The following is a 15,290-nucleotide window of genomic DNA, read 5'->3' as shown; positions in this document are numbered from 1 at the left end:
CACCACATCCAAGCATCACACCACATCCAACATTACACCACATCCAAGCATCACACCACATCCAACCATCAACACCACATCCAACCATCACACCACATCCAACCATCAACACCACATCCAACATTACACCACATCCAACCATCACACCACATCCAACCATCACATCGCATCCAACCATCACACCACATCCAACCATCACACCACATCCAACCATCAACACCACATCCAACCACTACACCACATCCAACCATCACACCACATCCAACATTACACCACATCCAACCATCACACCACATCCAACCATCAACCCCACATCCAACCATCAACACCACATCCAACCATCACACCACATCCAACCACCACACCACATCCAACATTACACCACATCCAACCATCAACACCACATCCAACCACCACACCACATCCAACCATCAACACCACATCCAATTATCACACCACATCCAACCATCACACCACATCCAACCATCACACCACTTTCAACCATCACACCACATCCAATCATCACACCACATCCAACCACCACACCACATCCAACCACCACACCACATCCAACCATCAACACCACATCCAACCATCACATCCAACCACCACACCACATCCAACCATCAACACCACATCCAACCACCACACCACATCCAACCACCACACCACATCCAACCATCACACCACATCCAACCACCACACCACATCCAACCATCAACACCACATCCAACCATCACATCCAACCATCACACCACATCCAACCATCACACCACATCCAACCATCACACCACATCCAACATTACACCACATCCAACCACCACACCACATCCAACCATCACACCACATCCAACCATCACACCACATCCAACCATCAACACCACATCCAACCATCACACCACATCCAACCACCAACGCCACATCCAAGCATCACACCACATCCAACCATCAACACCACATCCAACCATCACACCACATCCAACAACCAACACCACATCCAACCACCAACCTAGACATTTTTTGTATATACATAGTATATATGTATATATACAACTTAGTTACAGAACTACCTCATCAGCATATGCAAACTAGTTTGTTAATACACCTTTGTTTCATATATTTTGCATAATGAGGAGAGGACAGCCCCTTTCTGTGTGGGTTACCTCCCACCCTCCACAGGTTTTGTATTCATCTTTCCCCTCTAGCCTCTGTCATATGATTACAGCACTTAGCAATTTCAATTGCTGTAATGTTTTTTTAAACCAAGCCCCCAGCCTGTGACGTGACAGCTGTATATATAGGGTCCCAGGACAGATGTTTTCCGTTGTTTCCCCTGCTGCCTTCTTCACTATTGTTCCCAGTCTGAGCTGACCAGCTCTTGTACGGCTTCTCTTCCTAACACCAGCCAGCTCGGAGAAAGAGAGAGAGAGAGAGAGAGGGAGAGAGAAAGGACATTTAAAATGGTGAGTAAGCTGAATTAGGTCAGTGCTGCCCAGACTTTTAAACTGTTGAAACTAGGAGGGGGAGTTTTTGTTCTGTTTTAATTTAAAGATGTGGATTGAAGCTAGTTGTGTTTTTTGGAGGCTCAGAGCTCAGTTCGCGTGCTCCATTCAGGTCTTCGGGAAGGGATCACTCATGGCTGGAGGTGAGGGGTGAAGCGAGACAGAGTCCAGGTGTGTGAATCAGGGTTAAATTGGAGGGCGAGCAGAGGACCAGACGAAATATCTTTAAATCAGACTGATCCCAATGGGGAAATTCTCCAAAAAAAAAATGTTTTAATTATTCCTTAGAGAATAAATGGAATCTTATTGAGGAAAAGGAGAATGTATCTGTGTCTGGATCGAGGCTGACTTTGCCCCCTCGCGCCTTGGGACTGGGTATTTTCACTGACTGTTGCCATTGCCTAATCCCTGCCCTGTAGAGTCCAAGCTGGCAACTGGTCAAAAGCCCAGGAATGAAACCCCCATCTCCCTAACCAAATCCTAACGCCTAATGGGCGCATGAATCAGTTCTAGCGTGCACGTGTGTGTTTGTGTGTGTGTGCATTTGCATGTGTGCGTGTGTGTGCATGTGTATGCGTGTGTGCGTGAGCATGTCTGTGTGCGTGTGTGTGTCTGTGCGAGTGAGTGTGTCTGTGTGAGTGAATGTGCACGTGTGTGTGAGCGTGTGTCTGTGTGTGCGTGTGCGTGAGTGTGTGTGCATGTGTATGCGTGTGTGTGCGTGAGTGTGAGTGTGCGTGTGCGTGTCTGTGTGTGCATGTGCGTGCCTGTGTGTGTGCGTGTGTGTACATGAGCGTGTGTGTGCATGAGCGTGTGTGCGAGCAACTGTCTGTGTGCGCGCGTGCGTGTGTATGTGTGCGTGAGTGTGTGTACATGTGTGTGTTTGTGTGTGTGTGTGTGTGTGTGTGCATGTGTATGCGTGTGTGTGCGAGTGTGTGTGCCTGACCGTGTGTGTGTGTGTATGAGTGTGTGTGTGCGTGAGCGTGTGTCTGTGTGTGCATGAGTGTGTGTGCGTGTGCATGAGTGTGTGTGCGTGAGTGTGTGCGTGTGCGGACTGCTTTTCTCTCATTTTCCTGATTGCTGCAAAGGGGCCATTTCAGACTAGGAAGAATTTGGTTTAAGGGGCTAGAAGGGGGGACCCAAGAGGAGGTGAGCCAAAAGTTAATCTGAGATTCCTTGTTACATTTTATAAACCTGAGAGTGTTTTTTTTTTTACTGAGTTTATGTTGCTTTATTGTGATGTGGCAAGTGGTTTATATTAATCAAATCTATCAGGTTTTAGTTAGCTATTGCATTGATCTTAAATCTGCATTCCGATTGTGTGATGGCAGCTAGCCATGAAATGGAAGCTTCATAATATTTTTTGCAAATTGCATTTTTTGCCCTTTTTCTTGGCATTGTGCCAATCCCTTTCCTACATTCTGGCAGTGCTGGAATTGGCCAGGTTCTGTTTCCACTCAGCAGTCCTGTCCTCTGGTATCTGTGGAAACTGGGCTGTAGTTATACTGACACCTGCACATGGCCTGCAGCTATCAACACCTCTGATCCACCTCTGGCTGTGTGTTGTGTGCTGGACAAGTGTGTGTGCGTGTGCGTGTGTATGTGTGTGTGCATGTGCGTGTGCGTGTGTGCGTGTGTGTGTTCTAGAAAGCAATACATTTAATTTATAAATGTACTTTTCTTACCTCTTTTCTTTTTCTCTCCCTCTTTATCACTTTTGCATGTCTACCAAGAAGCAGGATGTTGTTCCTTCTCAGCTACAGAAGGAGTTAACATAGGCCATCATCTCATATGCAAAGTACCTTTTGCATAACAAGATTATGCACAATGACCTGTTGCCGGTGTTACAATCCCTGTAGAGACCGATAGCTTCAAAAGTAGAAATTCCAACTTCCAGTTGATAGCTGAAAGGATGACAAGACAAGATTTCAGGTTTTAAGACTTTTACTGTAACAAACAGACTAAAAAGCACTATTGATTAAACACTGTGGTGTACCTACATCACATGGACTGAGTGGTTCAAGAAAGCATCCCACCACCACCTTCTTAAGGGCAATTAGGGATGGGCAATAAAAATTCTGGCCTAGCCAGTGACACCCATGTGAAAGAACTTTTTAAAATGATTTTTGTAAGCAACCCATACTTTAAACTACATGACTGAACTTTCCCCTGTTACTTTTAACACAACCAAAAACCCCACTACATGGTTATATTTTACACTGTCCCTTAAGTAATTATCCAATTTTCCTGGGCCCAGTCCAAAGTGATTCTTAGCTCCATGGGTTTACTGCTGTTCCTTTCCTTTCCTAGCCTGGTAACCTTTAACCCCAGAACTGCCTGCTATGGTGAGGGTTCTTTTCCTGGAGATTTTCCCTCTGACCACAAGCTAGGTGAATCTTACAGCCTTGTTTTAAATCCTTGTCTTTTCAATCCAAGCGTGAGCCTCCACACGCATTCCTGCACAGGGAACCATAGAGACATTTAGCTCTAGCTGCTCTCTCTCTCAAAGATCCTGGCAGATTAACCATGTCTGTGACTTTTAGTGATCTCTTAGAAACCCTTCCCTTCTCAAAGCTCATCTCTATGGCAACATGAATCAAATGGGCCTTGTATCCAGGTAGGAATGCTGATTAGCTATGCTTGAGACCCCAATTTTATCTTGGACAGTTTTAAAGCATAACTGTTTACCACCCAACATTCTCCACAACCCCTAGGACTTTGGAGATGAGTGGTCTAACCAATGTAAATGCAGATGCTGCTGCCATTGTCTTCAAGTGTGAACATCTTACACCTTTTCCCCACCAAACAACCTGGGCCTCCTTTTAAACTTTAACAGCCACATTACTCAGGCCTGTTGTTAGGCAGATTTCAGAACAGGTCACATGATCCCCTTTCATTTTACCCTAAATTGAAAATGGTTCTAAAACATAACAATCTTGTAAACCCATATTTGTAACACAGGGGCCATTTTATCCTCCCCTCTACTGTCAATGCAATGTTTTGCCTTTGTAGTATGACTCCTCTAATCGGGAATATTTATTTGGCTAGTCTTTATTTCCTGCCTGCAGTTCAGGGCAATGTTTGTCTCAGTGTTGTGTTCCTGCACTGCACATAATACAAATGCACTCTGAGCAGAAACAGGCATTGCCAACTTGAACTGATCAGTGGAATAAAAACTTGTTAAAGTGCTTGGATTCCAATAGTGTATCAAGACCGCTGCTTCTTACAGAGCAATCGGAGGAATGAAAGGGAAATGGCAAGGTGGAGAGACACAAACACGTAGACCAAGAGAAAGAGAGAATTGTATTTAGATAGCGCCGTTCACATCTTTGGAGAATCACAGCCAGTAGATTATTTTTGAAGGGCAGTTCCTCTCTCTTTCTTCTTAGGCAGTCTCCCAGGATCGAGGATGACTTGCTTCCATCTTGTTCGATGGGTTCTGGGTTGGCTGATAAATCTGATCTGCGATCTGCAGACTCTGCCACATGCAGGGCAGATGGTGATTGAAGGGTGGGGTTGATGAGTTTTTTGGAAATTTGTGTGCATCCCCCAATCTTTCAGCTTCGCCTCTGCACCTTCCCGATGAAGTCTTTCGATGTGCTCGGTACATTTCCGAATAAACCTTCTCCATTTTGGTCAGTCACAAGCCAGGGTCTCCCATGAGCTGGCGGGGATATTTGACCTCTTCTGGGATACTTTGAGGGCATCCGTGAAGATTTTCCGCTCTCACCCTGGGAGCCTCCTGCCAAGCCCGAGGTCATGGGGTCAAGCAAGGCTGCCTCATCACACCAATTCTCTCCTCCATCTTCCTCGCTGTAATACTGCCCATCACCTCCAGCAAAATTACCCACAGCAAGGAGACAATTAACAGAACAGACAATTCCACCTTCAAACCAAAACCAAAATCTCTCCAGCTTCACTGACTGATCTCCAGTATGCAGATGACGCCTGTGTGCGCACTCACTCAGAAACTGAGCTCCTGCTCATTGTCTCTGAACTACATTTCTCTGAAGTTAGATCGGAAAACTTGGTGGCCAATTTATTCATTTGGCTTCTCTTTATTCGCCGCCCCCAATTCAGTTCCATGCTTGTCTCAGTTGGCATTGCATTGGAACTGCGCTGAACATGAATGTTCTCTGAGCAGACACAGGCACCAATCAACTGAATAGAAAACTCTTAGCTCACAACAAGATCTCTCAAGGAGCATTTGAATGATCAGATTATCTATTTCAGTCATATTGTTCCAGCGATGGAATTCAGCCAGGACAGCAGGAGAACTCCATGTTCTTTACATAGTGCCATTGCATCTATTCAGATGGTACCTCTGGCAATGTAGCACCCCCTGAGTAGTGAAGTGTCATTCTAGATTAGGTGCTGGATTCTTAAAGCGGGGCTCGAGGTTTGGCCTCAGTTGGAGTATTGAGTCCAGCTCTGCGCACCGCACTTTAGCAAAGATGTGAAAACATTGGACAAAGTGCAGAAAAGATTCACAAGGTTGGTTCTGGCGATGAGGAACTTCAGTTACATAGATTGGAGAAGTTGGGACTGTTTTCCTTGTAGAAGAGAAGCCTGAGAGGAGATTTGATAGAGGTGTTCAAAATCATGAGGGGTTTGGGGAGAATCGATAGAGAGAAACTATTCTCATTGGTGGAAGGACTGAGAACCAAAGGACACAGATTTAGAGAGATTGGTTAAAAAAAAAGCAAAATCAACATGGGGCAGAGCCTTTCGTTCAGTGGTCAGACATGCGCCCGATCCAATTGGACGTGAAATCGAGCGAGATGACATCACCCCGCGCTCGCGCGATATTTTGGTCTTGCAAAACTCGGAAGCGCGCCCGCCGACAATTAAGAGACCAATTAAGGTCATTAAAGATGCAATTGTGTCTGGTTTTTTTGGGGGTCCATCCAACCTTATGGTTGGCAGACGAGCAAATCGGCCAGGCGGACTTTGCATTTTGCATGAAACCTCAACCACAGGCGGGGTGAGGTGTCCGTTATTCAATGCAAGAGAAAAAAAAAACCTATGGGTGGTATTTTTAGAAGGTGTACGTTCAGGTAACTGATTGTGATACTTGCACATATCCTGATTTTAATCACTTTATTTGATGCTTTTCAGGCCTTCAGCTCCCCGAGGCAGCTCTCTGCCTTCAGGCAGCTTTCTGCTAGCGCTGGCCCGCGCCAGCATCAGTGCCCACCCTCCTCACCCCCCCAATCCCCACCCCAGCAGCACTGAGCTTCTCAGTGCGTGTTTCATGCTGGCTGCCTATTAATCGGCCACAACCGGCACAAAATCACGGTCGGGGGGGCTGATGGCGGTCAGCGTCTCGTTTCCCGGCTGCTCCCGGGCCTACCAGTCGCTCTCCCCTGACAAGCTGCAAATTCAGGCCACGAAGAGAAGCTTTCTCCACACAGCGAGCAATTAGGACCCGGAATGCACTGCCTGAGAGCGTGGTGGAGGCAGGTTCGATCGAGGCCCCCAAAAAGGGAGTTAGACTGTTATCTTAGGGGGAAGGATGGTGCAGGGTTACGGGAAAAGGTTGGGGAGGAACGGGCATTAGGTGAACTGCAGATTCGGAGAACCGGTGCAGACAGGATGGGCCGAATGGCCTCCTGCTGCCCTGTAACAAGACTGTGATTCCGCAAATCCGGGCCACTTACTGAGAGGCAAGAGTGCGACCATAGAGCCAAGGCAACACTGGAAAGAGAGAGAGAGGTTTTTGGGAGCCTTTTGAGAGCAAAGAGGGAGGCAACTTGGTGAATAGGTTTTAGAGGGGAAGTACTAAAGAACAGGGACAGGATAGAATAATAGAAATATAACAGGACAGGAGGAAACCATTTGACCTAACATGCCATTTGCTGGCTATTTGACGGAACTGTCCAATTAGTCCCACTCCCTCATCTTTTTCCAATGGCCCCGCAAATCTTTCCCCCTCAATTATTTTATCCAAGTCCCTTTGAAAGCTATGGCTGAATCTGCTTCTGCTGCCTTTAAATGGGCCTCTGGTCCCATCTCCTTATGTGTCCCTTATTTCAGGTCTCAGCTTGCTGCCATGCTCGGTTACCTTCAGCCCCAGCAGGGACTGCTCAACCCCATGTAACCAATGTAACCATACTGTACAAAGCCCTGGTTCGACCACACCTGGAGTTACTGTGAGCAGCTCTGGGAACCACACCTTTGGAAGGATCTATTGGCCTTGGAGGGAACGCAGCAGAGATACTGGAACAATACTCAGATTCCAAGGGTTAAATTACAAGAGAGCACACAAATTCCCATTGTATTCCCTGGAATTAAGAAGGTTAAGGGTTGATATGATTGAACCTTTCAAGATATTAAGGGGCTCAGCGAGGGTAGATGTTGGGGGTGGGGGGGGAGACTATTTCCGCTGGTTGATGAGTCTAGGGGACACAGCTTCAAGAGTGAAATTAGGAAACACTTCAAGCAAAGAATGGCAGAAGTTTGGAACTCTCTTCCACACACAGAAATTAATGATAGATCAATTCTTAATTTTCAATCTGAAATTGATAGATCTTTGAATTACAATCGAATGTGCAGCACAGAAACAGAGACAGGTCGTTAGTCTGAACTTGTATATCCTGGTGTATATGCTATACTTGAACCACTTCCCATCCTCCTTCATCCAATTCTATCAACATATCCTCTATTCCTTTTTCCCTCATGCACATATCTAACTTCCCCTTAAATACATCTACAACCATTGCCCTCAACTATTCCCTGTGGTAGCAGGATTCACTTTCTAACCACCCTCTGAGTGAATTCTCTTTTGGATTTATTAGTGACTATCTTTATATTCATAGCCCCCTAGATTTGGCATTCCCCCACAAATGAAACCATTGTCTCTATGTTTACCCTATCGACCTTTTACCATTTTAAAGATCTCTATCAGGGTGTCCCTCAGCCTTCTGTTTTAAGCATTTATTTTAAGGTCTCACCTATTCATTTGTCCAATTCTAAATATGAGGTGACTCTCACATTTGTTTCTTCATTCATTCCCGGGGTGTGGACATTGCTGGCTAGGGCAGCATTTATTGCCCATCCCTAGTTGCTCTTGAGGTGGAGGTGAGCAGCCTTCTTGAACCACTGCAGTCCACGTGGTGTAGGTACACCCACAGTGCTGTTAGGGAGGGAGATCCAGGGTTTTGACCCAGCGACAGTGAAGGAACGGCGATGTATTTCCAAGTCGGGATGGTGTGTGGCTTGCAGTAAATGGTGTTCCCATGCTTCCACTGCCCTTGTTCTTCTTGGGTAGAGGTCATGAGTTTGGAAGGTGCGATTGAAGGACCTGGCATGTTCTGATTTACCTAAAGGGGACTGTAATCATTTAGCGCCTGTCACACATCTCACTAACTCATCATTTCTCTTGCAGCGTGAATGTATCTCCGTCCATGTTGGCCAAGCTGGTGTCCAGATGGGCAATGCCTGCTGGGAGCTGTACTGTTTGGAACATGGTATCCAGTCTGATGGGCACAGAGCTGATGACAAAAGCGCTGGCGAGGCAGATGACTCCTTTGACACTTTCTTCTGTGAGACACGAACTGGGAAGCACGTGCCCAGGGCGATCTTTCTGGACCTGGAACCAACTGTGATTGGTAGTGGGAAATATTAGCCTATAAGACACATTACTAGACCTGTTACACAGTGAGTTGTTGTGATCTGGAAGGCACTGCCTGAAAGGGCGGTGGAAGCAGATTCAATAGGAACTTTCAAAAAGGAATTGGATAAATACTTGATAAGGGAGAAAGGTTTACAGAGCTATGCGGAAAGAGCTGAGGGACCACCCAGTAATTGTCCTTTCAGAGAGCCAGCACAGGCAAGTTGGGCCAAATTGGCTCCTTCTGTGCTAAGTTGTTCTATGATTCTAGCTCTTGGCGCAAGGGTCCTGAATCTTGACTGGAATCTTTCCCTTCTCTGAATATCTGCTTATGTTTGGAAAACCGTTCCTTGAAAGTAGTAAATGGGACTGCTGATCACCCTCCTGACAAGGTCTTGTGGTGCAGTGGGTAGCGTCCCTACCTCTGGGCCAGGAGCTCCAGGTTCAAGTCCCATTTCAGGACTTGATGGTCAAGGAAGGTGCATTCATAATGTGGCCAAACAGCTTGATTATCAGCCTGTAAATCCTTCCAGTATGTCTGATGGCGGGTGGTAAGAGCAGAAGAATTTCCTGGTCAGCAGACAATGGCAAACCGCTGCGGTACTTTGCCAAGCATAATCATGGACCAAGCCAATGGAGGTCCATGGTTGCCAATGTCCTCTACAGACATGGTACCTGAAGGAGGATGGGGAGGGTCTTCCTTTACAAGGCAGAAATAGAGATTGTTATGTACTGCTATCAAGGTCTTGATACATGTCCAGGATTAATACCAATCAGTATTGTTACTCCCTCTGCACAGAGAATAAAGAATAAATGTTAAAACTGGCTAGTGGGAAGTGGTTGGAGATGGAAATTATTTTGAGCTACTTTGAATTCTTCCCCCACCCGGGTGTAGCTATATTTAATAGGGATGAAGGCTAAAATGTGGCAAAAATGCTAGTAGTACATCATAGAATGGTTACAGCACAGGGGGATGTCATTCAGTCCATCATGCCTGTGCTGGCTCTTGGAAAGAGCTGTCCAATTCATTCAACTCCCTTTAGCCCTGCAAAATTTTCCCAAATTGAAAGTTCCTACTGAATGTGCTTCCACCGCACTATCAGGCAGTGCATTCCAGATCACAACAACTCTCCGCATAAAAACATTCTCCTGGTCTTGACACTGGTTCTTTTGCTATTTTTGTAAAATATACCCTCTGGCTACTGACTCTCCTGCCACTGGAAACAGTTTCACCTTACTGACTCTGTTAAAATCTTTCATGATTTTGACACCTCTATTAATTCCCCACCTTAACCTTCTCTGCTCTCAGGGGAACAATCCCAGCTTCTCCAGTCTCTCCACATATTGATCTGTGTGTACGGCTGATGTGGTCAGTGTAACTTGTTGCACTGTGCCTTTTACAGATGAGATCCGTACAGGTACCTATCGCCAGCTGTTCCACCCCGAGCAGCTCATCACCGGGAAGGAAGATGCTGCCAACAACTATGCCCGTGGGCACTACACCATCGGCAAGGAGCTGATCGACCCTGTTTTGGACAGAATTCGCAAGTTGGTATGGACTTTGAAGCTTTAAGCTCATTTGCAGAATGGCATGTGCCTGATGTGTATTGGGGGTGTCTGATGTGTATTGGGGAGTGGACGATGTGTATTTGGGGGTGGGTGATGTGTATTGGGGAGTGGGTGATGTGTATTGGGGGTGTCTGATGTGTATTGGGGAGTGGACGATGTGTATTTGGGGGTGGGTGATGTGTATTGGGGAGTGGGTGATGTGTATTGGGGAATGAGTGACATGTATTCAGGAGTGGGTGATGTGTATTGGGGAGTGGGTGATGTGTATTGGGGAGTGGCTGATGTGTATTGGGGAGTGGACAATGTGTATTTGGGGGTGGGTGATGTGTATTTGGGGGTGGGTGATGTGTATTGGGGAGTGGGTGATGTGTATTGGGGAGTGGGTGATGTGTGTTGGGGAGTGGGTGATGTGTATTGGGGAATGAGTGACATGTATTCAGGAGTGGGTGATGTGTATTGGGGAGTGGCTGATGTGTATTGGGGAGTGGACGATGTGTATTGGGGAGTGGGTGATGTGTATTGGGGAGTGGGTGATGTGTGTTGGGGAGTGGGTGATGTGTATTGGGGAATGAGTGACATGTATTCAGGAGTGGGTGATGTGTATTGGGGAGTGGGTGATGTGTATTGGGGAGTGGGTGATGTGTATTGGGGAGTAGGTGATGTGTATTGGGGAGTGGGGGATGAGTATTGGGGAGGGGGTGATGTGTATTCAGGAGTTGGTTATACATGTGCTGTAATGAGAGTCTAGTGTCTTGACTTGTAAACCTAGAAAATCCTCTCGCAAAGGGTCACGCCCTTAAACAAGGGACCTTGTAACAATTGGCAATTAAGCCTAATGAGGTTGTTCCCTTGGACCGATGGGCCCACTCTTTTGCAGTGTAGTCAAACAGGAAATCCACTTTTACCTTCAAATATATGAAATTGACTGGCAGGGGGACGCCAACTGTATCCAGCAAGACTGACCCACACTCACGATCACATCATGACTATACAAGCCCCACCCCCTCCCCCTCCCCCCACTACGTCCCACCTCTCCACTGCCTTGCAATCTCCCGGGAAAGGCAGAAACTCTGAACGTGTTCCTGTCTGGGCAGAGGGTGCACCATATAGAAGGCAGAACTCCTTCGAGACATTATCTGGTTTGTGTCATCTTTTGAACTGAGTTTCAATCACCTGATAGAATCGGAAGGAATTTTTCAGAGTGCTTTTTCCCTCCCTTTTCACCCTGGATATTTTTGCCTCTTCAGAGCTGGGTGGGGTGGGGTGTATGTAAGTGCCCTAGTCTTGAAGCTCCAGGCATCTTGGTGCGGCTTGGTAGACTATGTGATCTGTTCCTGATCATCAGTTTTATATATTTGTATTCGCAGCATTCCTGTATGCAGGTAGCTTTATTGACACCCAAAGTTTAAGGACCAGGTAATGTAATGCTTGCTTCTATTTGGGAAGTAACATTTGTTATTTCCTTATCCTTTTTTTCCCTCACCAGACTGACCAGTGCACAGGTCTTCAAGGTTTCCTGGTCTTCCATAGTTTTGGAGGTGGCACTGGTTCTGGATTCACCTCTCTCCTGATGGAACGTCTCTCTGTCGACTACGGCAAGAAGTCCAAGCTGGAGTTTTCCATCTATCCGGCTCCAAGGATCTCCACAGCTGTGGTCGAACCCTACAATTCCATTCTGACCACTCACACCACTCTCGAGCACACCGATTGTTCCTTCATGGTAGACAACGAAGCCATCTACGACATCTGCCAAAAGAATCTGGAATTAGAGCATCCAGGCTATGTCAACCTGAACAGGCTGATTGGCCAAATTGTGTCGTCAATCACAGCATCTCTCCGCTTTGATGGAGCACTGAATGTTGACCTGACAGAATTCCAAACTAACTTGGTGCCTTATCCTCGTATCCATTTTCCTCTGGCGACATACGCTCCAGTGATCTCGGCTGAGAAAGCTTACCATGAGCAACTGTCTGTGACCGAGATCACCAGCTCTTGCTTTGAGCCGAGCAACCAGATGGTCAAGTGTGACCCTCGCCATGGCAAGTACATGGCTTGCTGCTTACTCTACCGGGGTGACGTAGTGCCAAAAGATATCAATGCTGCCATTGCCAGCATAAAGACCAGGCGTTCCATCCAGTTTGTTGACTGGTGTCCAACTGGTTTCAAGGTCGGCATCAACTACCAGCCTCCCACTGCAGTACCTGGTGGGGATCTGGCCAAGGTGCAGCGTGCTGTGTGTATGCTGAGCAACACCACGGCCATCGCTGAAGCCTGGGCTCGCCTCGATCACAAGTTTGATCTGATGTACGCCAAGCGCGCCTTTGTGCATTGGTACGTGGGTGAGGGGATGGAGGAAGGGGAGTTCTCAGAGGCCCGTGAAGACATGGCAGCCTTGGAGAAAGATTATGAAGAGGTTGGTGCAGATAGTACAGCTGATGATGATGATGATGATAAGGAGGAATTCTGAAATCCATTCAACCTGGGGGTAGACCTTCTCACTTTTGTCTTGACATAATTTAGATGAGTCTAAAAATCCATTGATATCGAGAGATTGCGATTTGACTTGAATTGTCTGAGAAACTAAACCTGTAGATTTGAGATACTTATTTGGAAACTTTCCTCTGTTTTCATGTAATGAAAATAAATGTTTTAACATTGCTTTGGAGAAACGTTTGACTGTCTAATTATTAAATGAAATCCAAGTAGGATTTTGCAGCAGAATTGGAGTTTTGCGAGGTGCTCTCCTGCCATTTTATAGCCACAGCTTGCAATAAAAAATACCTCAGTAGAATTAAGTACCCGAGAACATTAATTCAAATCCCAATTTGAAAAGCTGAATTCATTTGTTCTGACCACAGCCGATGTAACTTGCTGCACAAACCAAATCCCAGCGGGAAACTTGGCTTAAAGGCCACAATCTTTTTTTGTATCTGAAAATGAGAAGAAAATGCCCTGATCTCCAGAGCAAGAAGTCCAGTAACACTTCTGGGATTTTAAAAATTAAAAGTAGAAGTTTTATTAACAAGAAAAGAAAACTTAGGCACACAAGATTACAGTTACACAGTTAAGGTTAGTCTTACAAAACATTCCTCCAAAAGACTCCCTGCTTGGTCCGACCCATAAGTAAACACTTTCCAGGCAACACTCCCTTATAGACGTTTAACTATAAAAATCCAGTAATATTACCCAAGGAAAACTGCTGTAGCTTTAATAAAGGCCTCTTAAACTCTCTCCCACTCTGCTGTGGAAATCCAAGACTTCAGAACAAGGCTGTTTTTTTGCTAACTGAGACATTTCTGACTTGACTGGATGGCTGATTCAAACTGCATCTTCTCCCAGCCTAGAGCTGTTTCCAGGAGTTCTTCCTCACACAGCCAACAACCAAGAGTCAACCACCAAGCTCTCCACAGTAACTGTAAAATACCATTATCCCTCTTTCATCTCAGGTGCCATTGCTCTCGCACCTCTTTGAAACTCAAATCCTTCCAAATATAAAATCTTTCATGCTTCTATGTTGCCGGGGCAATAAAATGTAATATAACCTCTTCTGTTTGCCCATGGAACTCCTGTTAGATGCAACCCTGACTTCCCTTTGATATTCAAACTTATCTAAAAATGCAAATATTAGATCCAACCTAATTACTTGTACCTCAAGCCCACCATAATATCTCATTACAAATGCACACCTAACACCTCTATGCTTTCTTGTCTTAAACCTCCCAGCCAACCTGTCTCTAGCAACCTTTCCCCAGCCCAATTAAATCATTTACACACACACACACACACAAACACACATACGCGTGTGTGCATGCAGGCACACAGCCTCCTTCCAGAATAACACAATATTCCCCAAAAATATATATGTTTTAAATCACATATTGTAAAAAGAAATCTAGAAATTAAAATCAGTATAAGTGACCATGATGTTGTCAGATTGTCATAAAAATGCAACATTGACTTACCAGAGTGATACCTGGACACTGAGGTTTGAGTTAAGAGAAGAGACTGGGGCTATATTCCCTGGAATGGAGAAGGTTAAGAGGTTAGATGATCAAAGTTTACAAGATAATAAGGGGAACAGATGGGGTAAGTGGGGAGAAACTCAATGGTTGGGGAGTCTAGAACAATGGGACATGGTCTAAACATTAAAGCCAGGCTTTTCAAGAGTGAAATCTGGAAACGCTTCAGCACACAATGGGTGGTAGGAGTTTGGAACTCACTTCTGCAAATGGAAATTGATGTTCAATCTAAATCTGAAATTGATAGATTTTTATTACCTAACGGTATTAAGCGATGTGGGCAAAGATGGGTACAGGTCGAGTATTCTTCATCCGTAAACCCAAAACCTGAATACATCCAAAAACTGCACTTTTTTTGAACCTCATCGACCTTTAAAACAGGAGGTTCATGACCTGAGCCCACACAAACCTCGCCGACCGTACCCTTTAGCGTGGGAAGTCCACTTGTTTGTCTGCACATCGACACTCTGAATCCTCTCCTACAAGCAGAATCGCAGATGACACCACAGGTGGGAACTTATTACAGGTACCCTGTATTTATTGTTCAGTGATATGTCTTTCTTTTCTAGCCACTTTATTGACTTTAGTCTA

The 15,290-nt window shown here is 45.7% G+C and overlaps 1 protein-coding gene across 1 annotated transcript; it reads left to right on the top strand.

The window, feature by feature from the left end:
- Positions 1–1,321: 1,321 nt before the first annotated feature.
- Positions 1,322–13,302, top strand: LOC121284620 (tubulin alpha-4A chain-like). The gene is made up of 4 exons (XM_041200137.1): positions 1,322–1,463; positions 8,887–9,109; positions 10,515–10,663; positions 12,167–13,302. The coding sequence occupies exons 1-4, from the start codon at positions 1,461–1,463 to the stop codon at positions 13,145–13,147; spliced, it is 1,356 nt and encodes a 451-aa protein (XP_041056071.1). The 5' UTR covers positions 1,322–1,460; the 3' UTR covers positions 13,148–13,302.
- Positions 13,303–15,290: the final 1,988 nt, after the last annotated feature.

This window comes from Carcharodon carcharias, chromosome 12 (assembly GCF_017639515.1).
Source record: "Carcharodon carcharias isolate sCarCar2 chromosome 12, sCarCar2.pri, whole genome shotgun sequence".
NCBI lineage: Eukaryota > Metazoa > Chordata > Chondrichthyes > Lamniformes > Lamnidae > Carcharodon > Carcharodon carcharias.
Note: the sequence above shows the minus strand (reverse complement) of the source record. Positions and strands in the feature narration are given on the sequence as shown.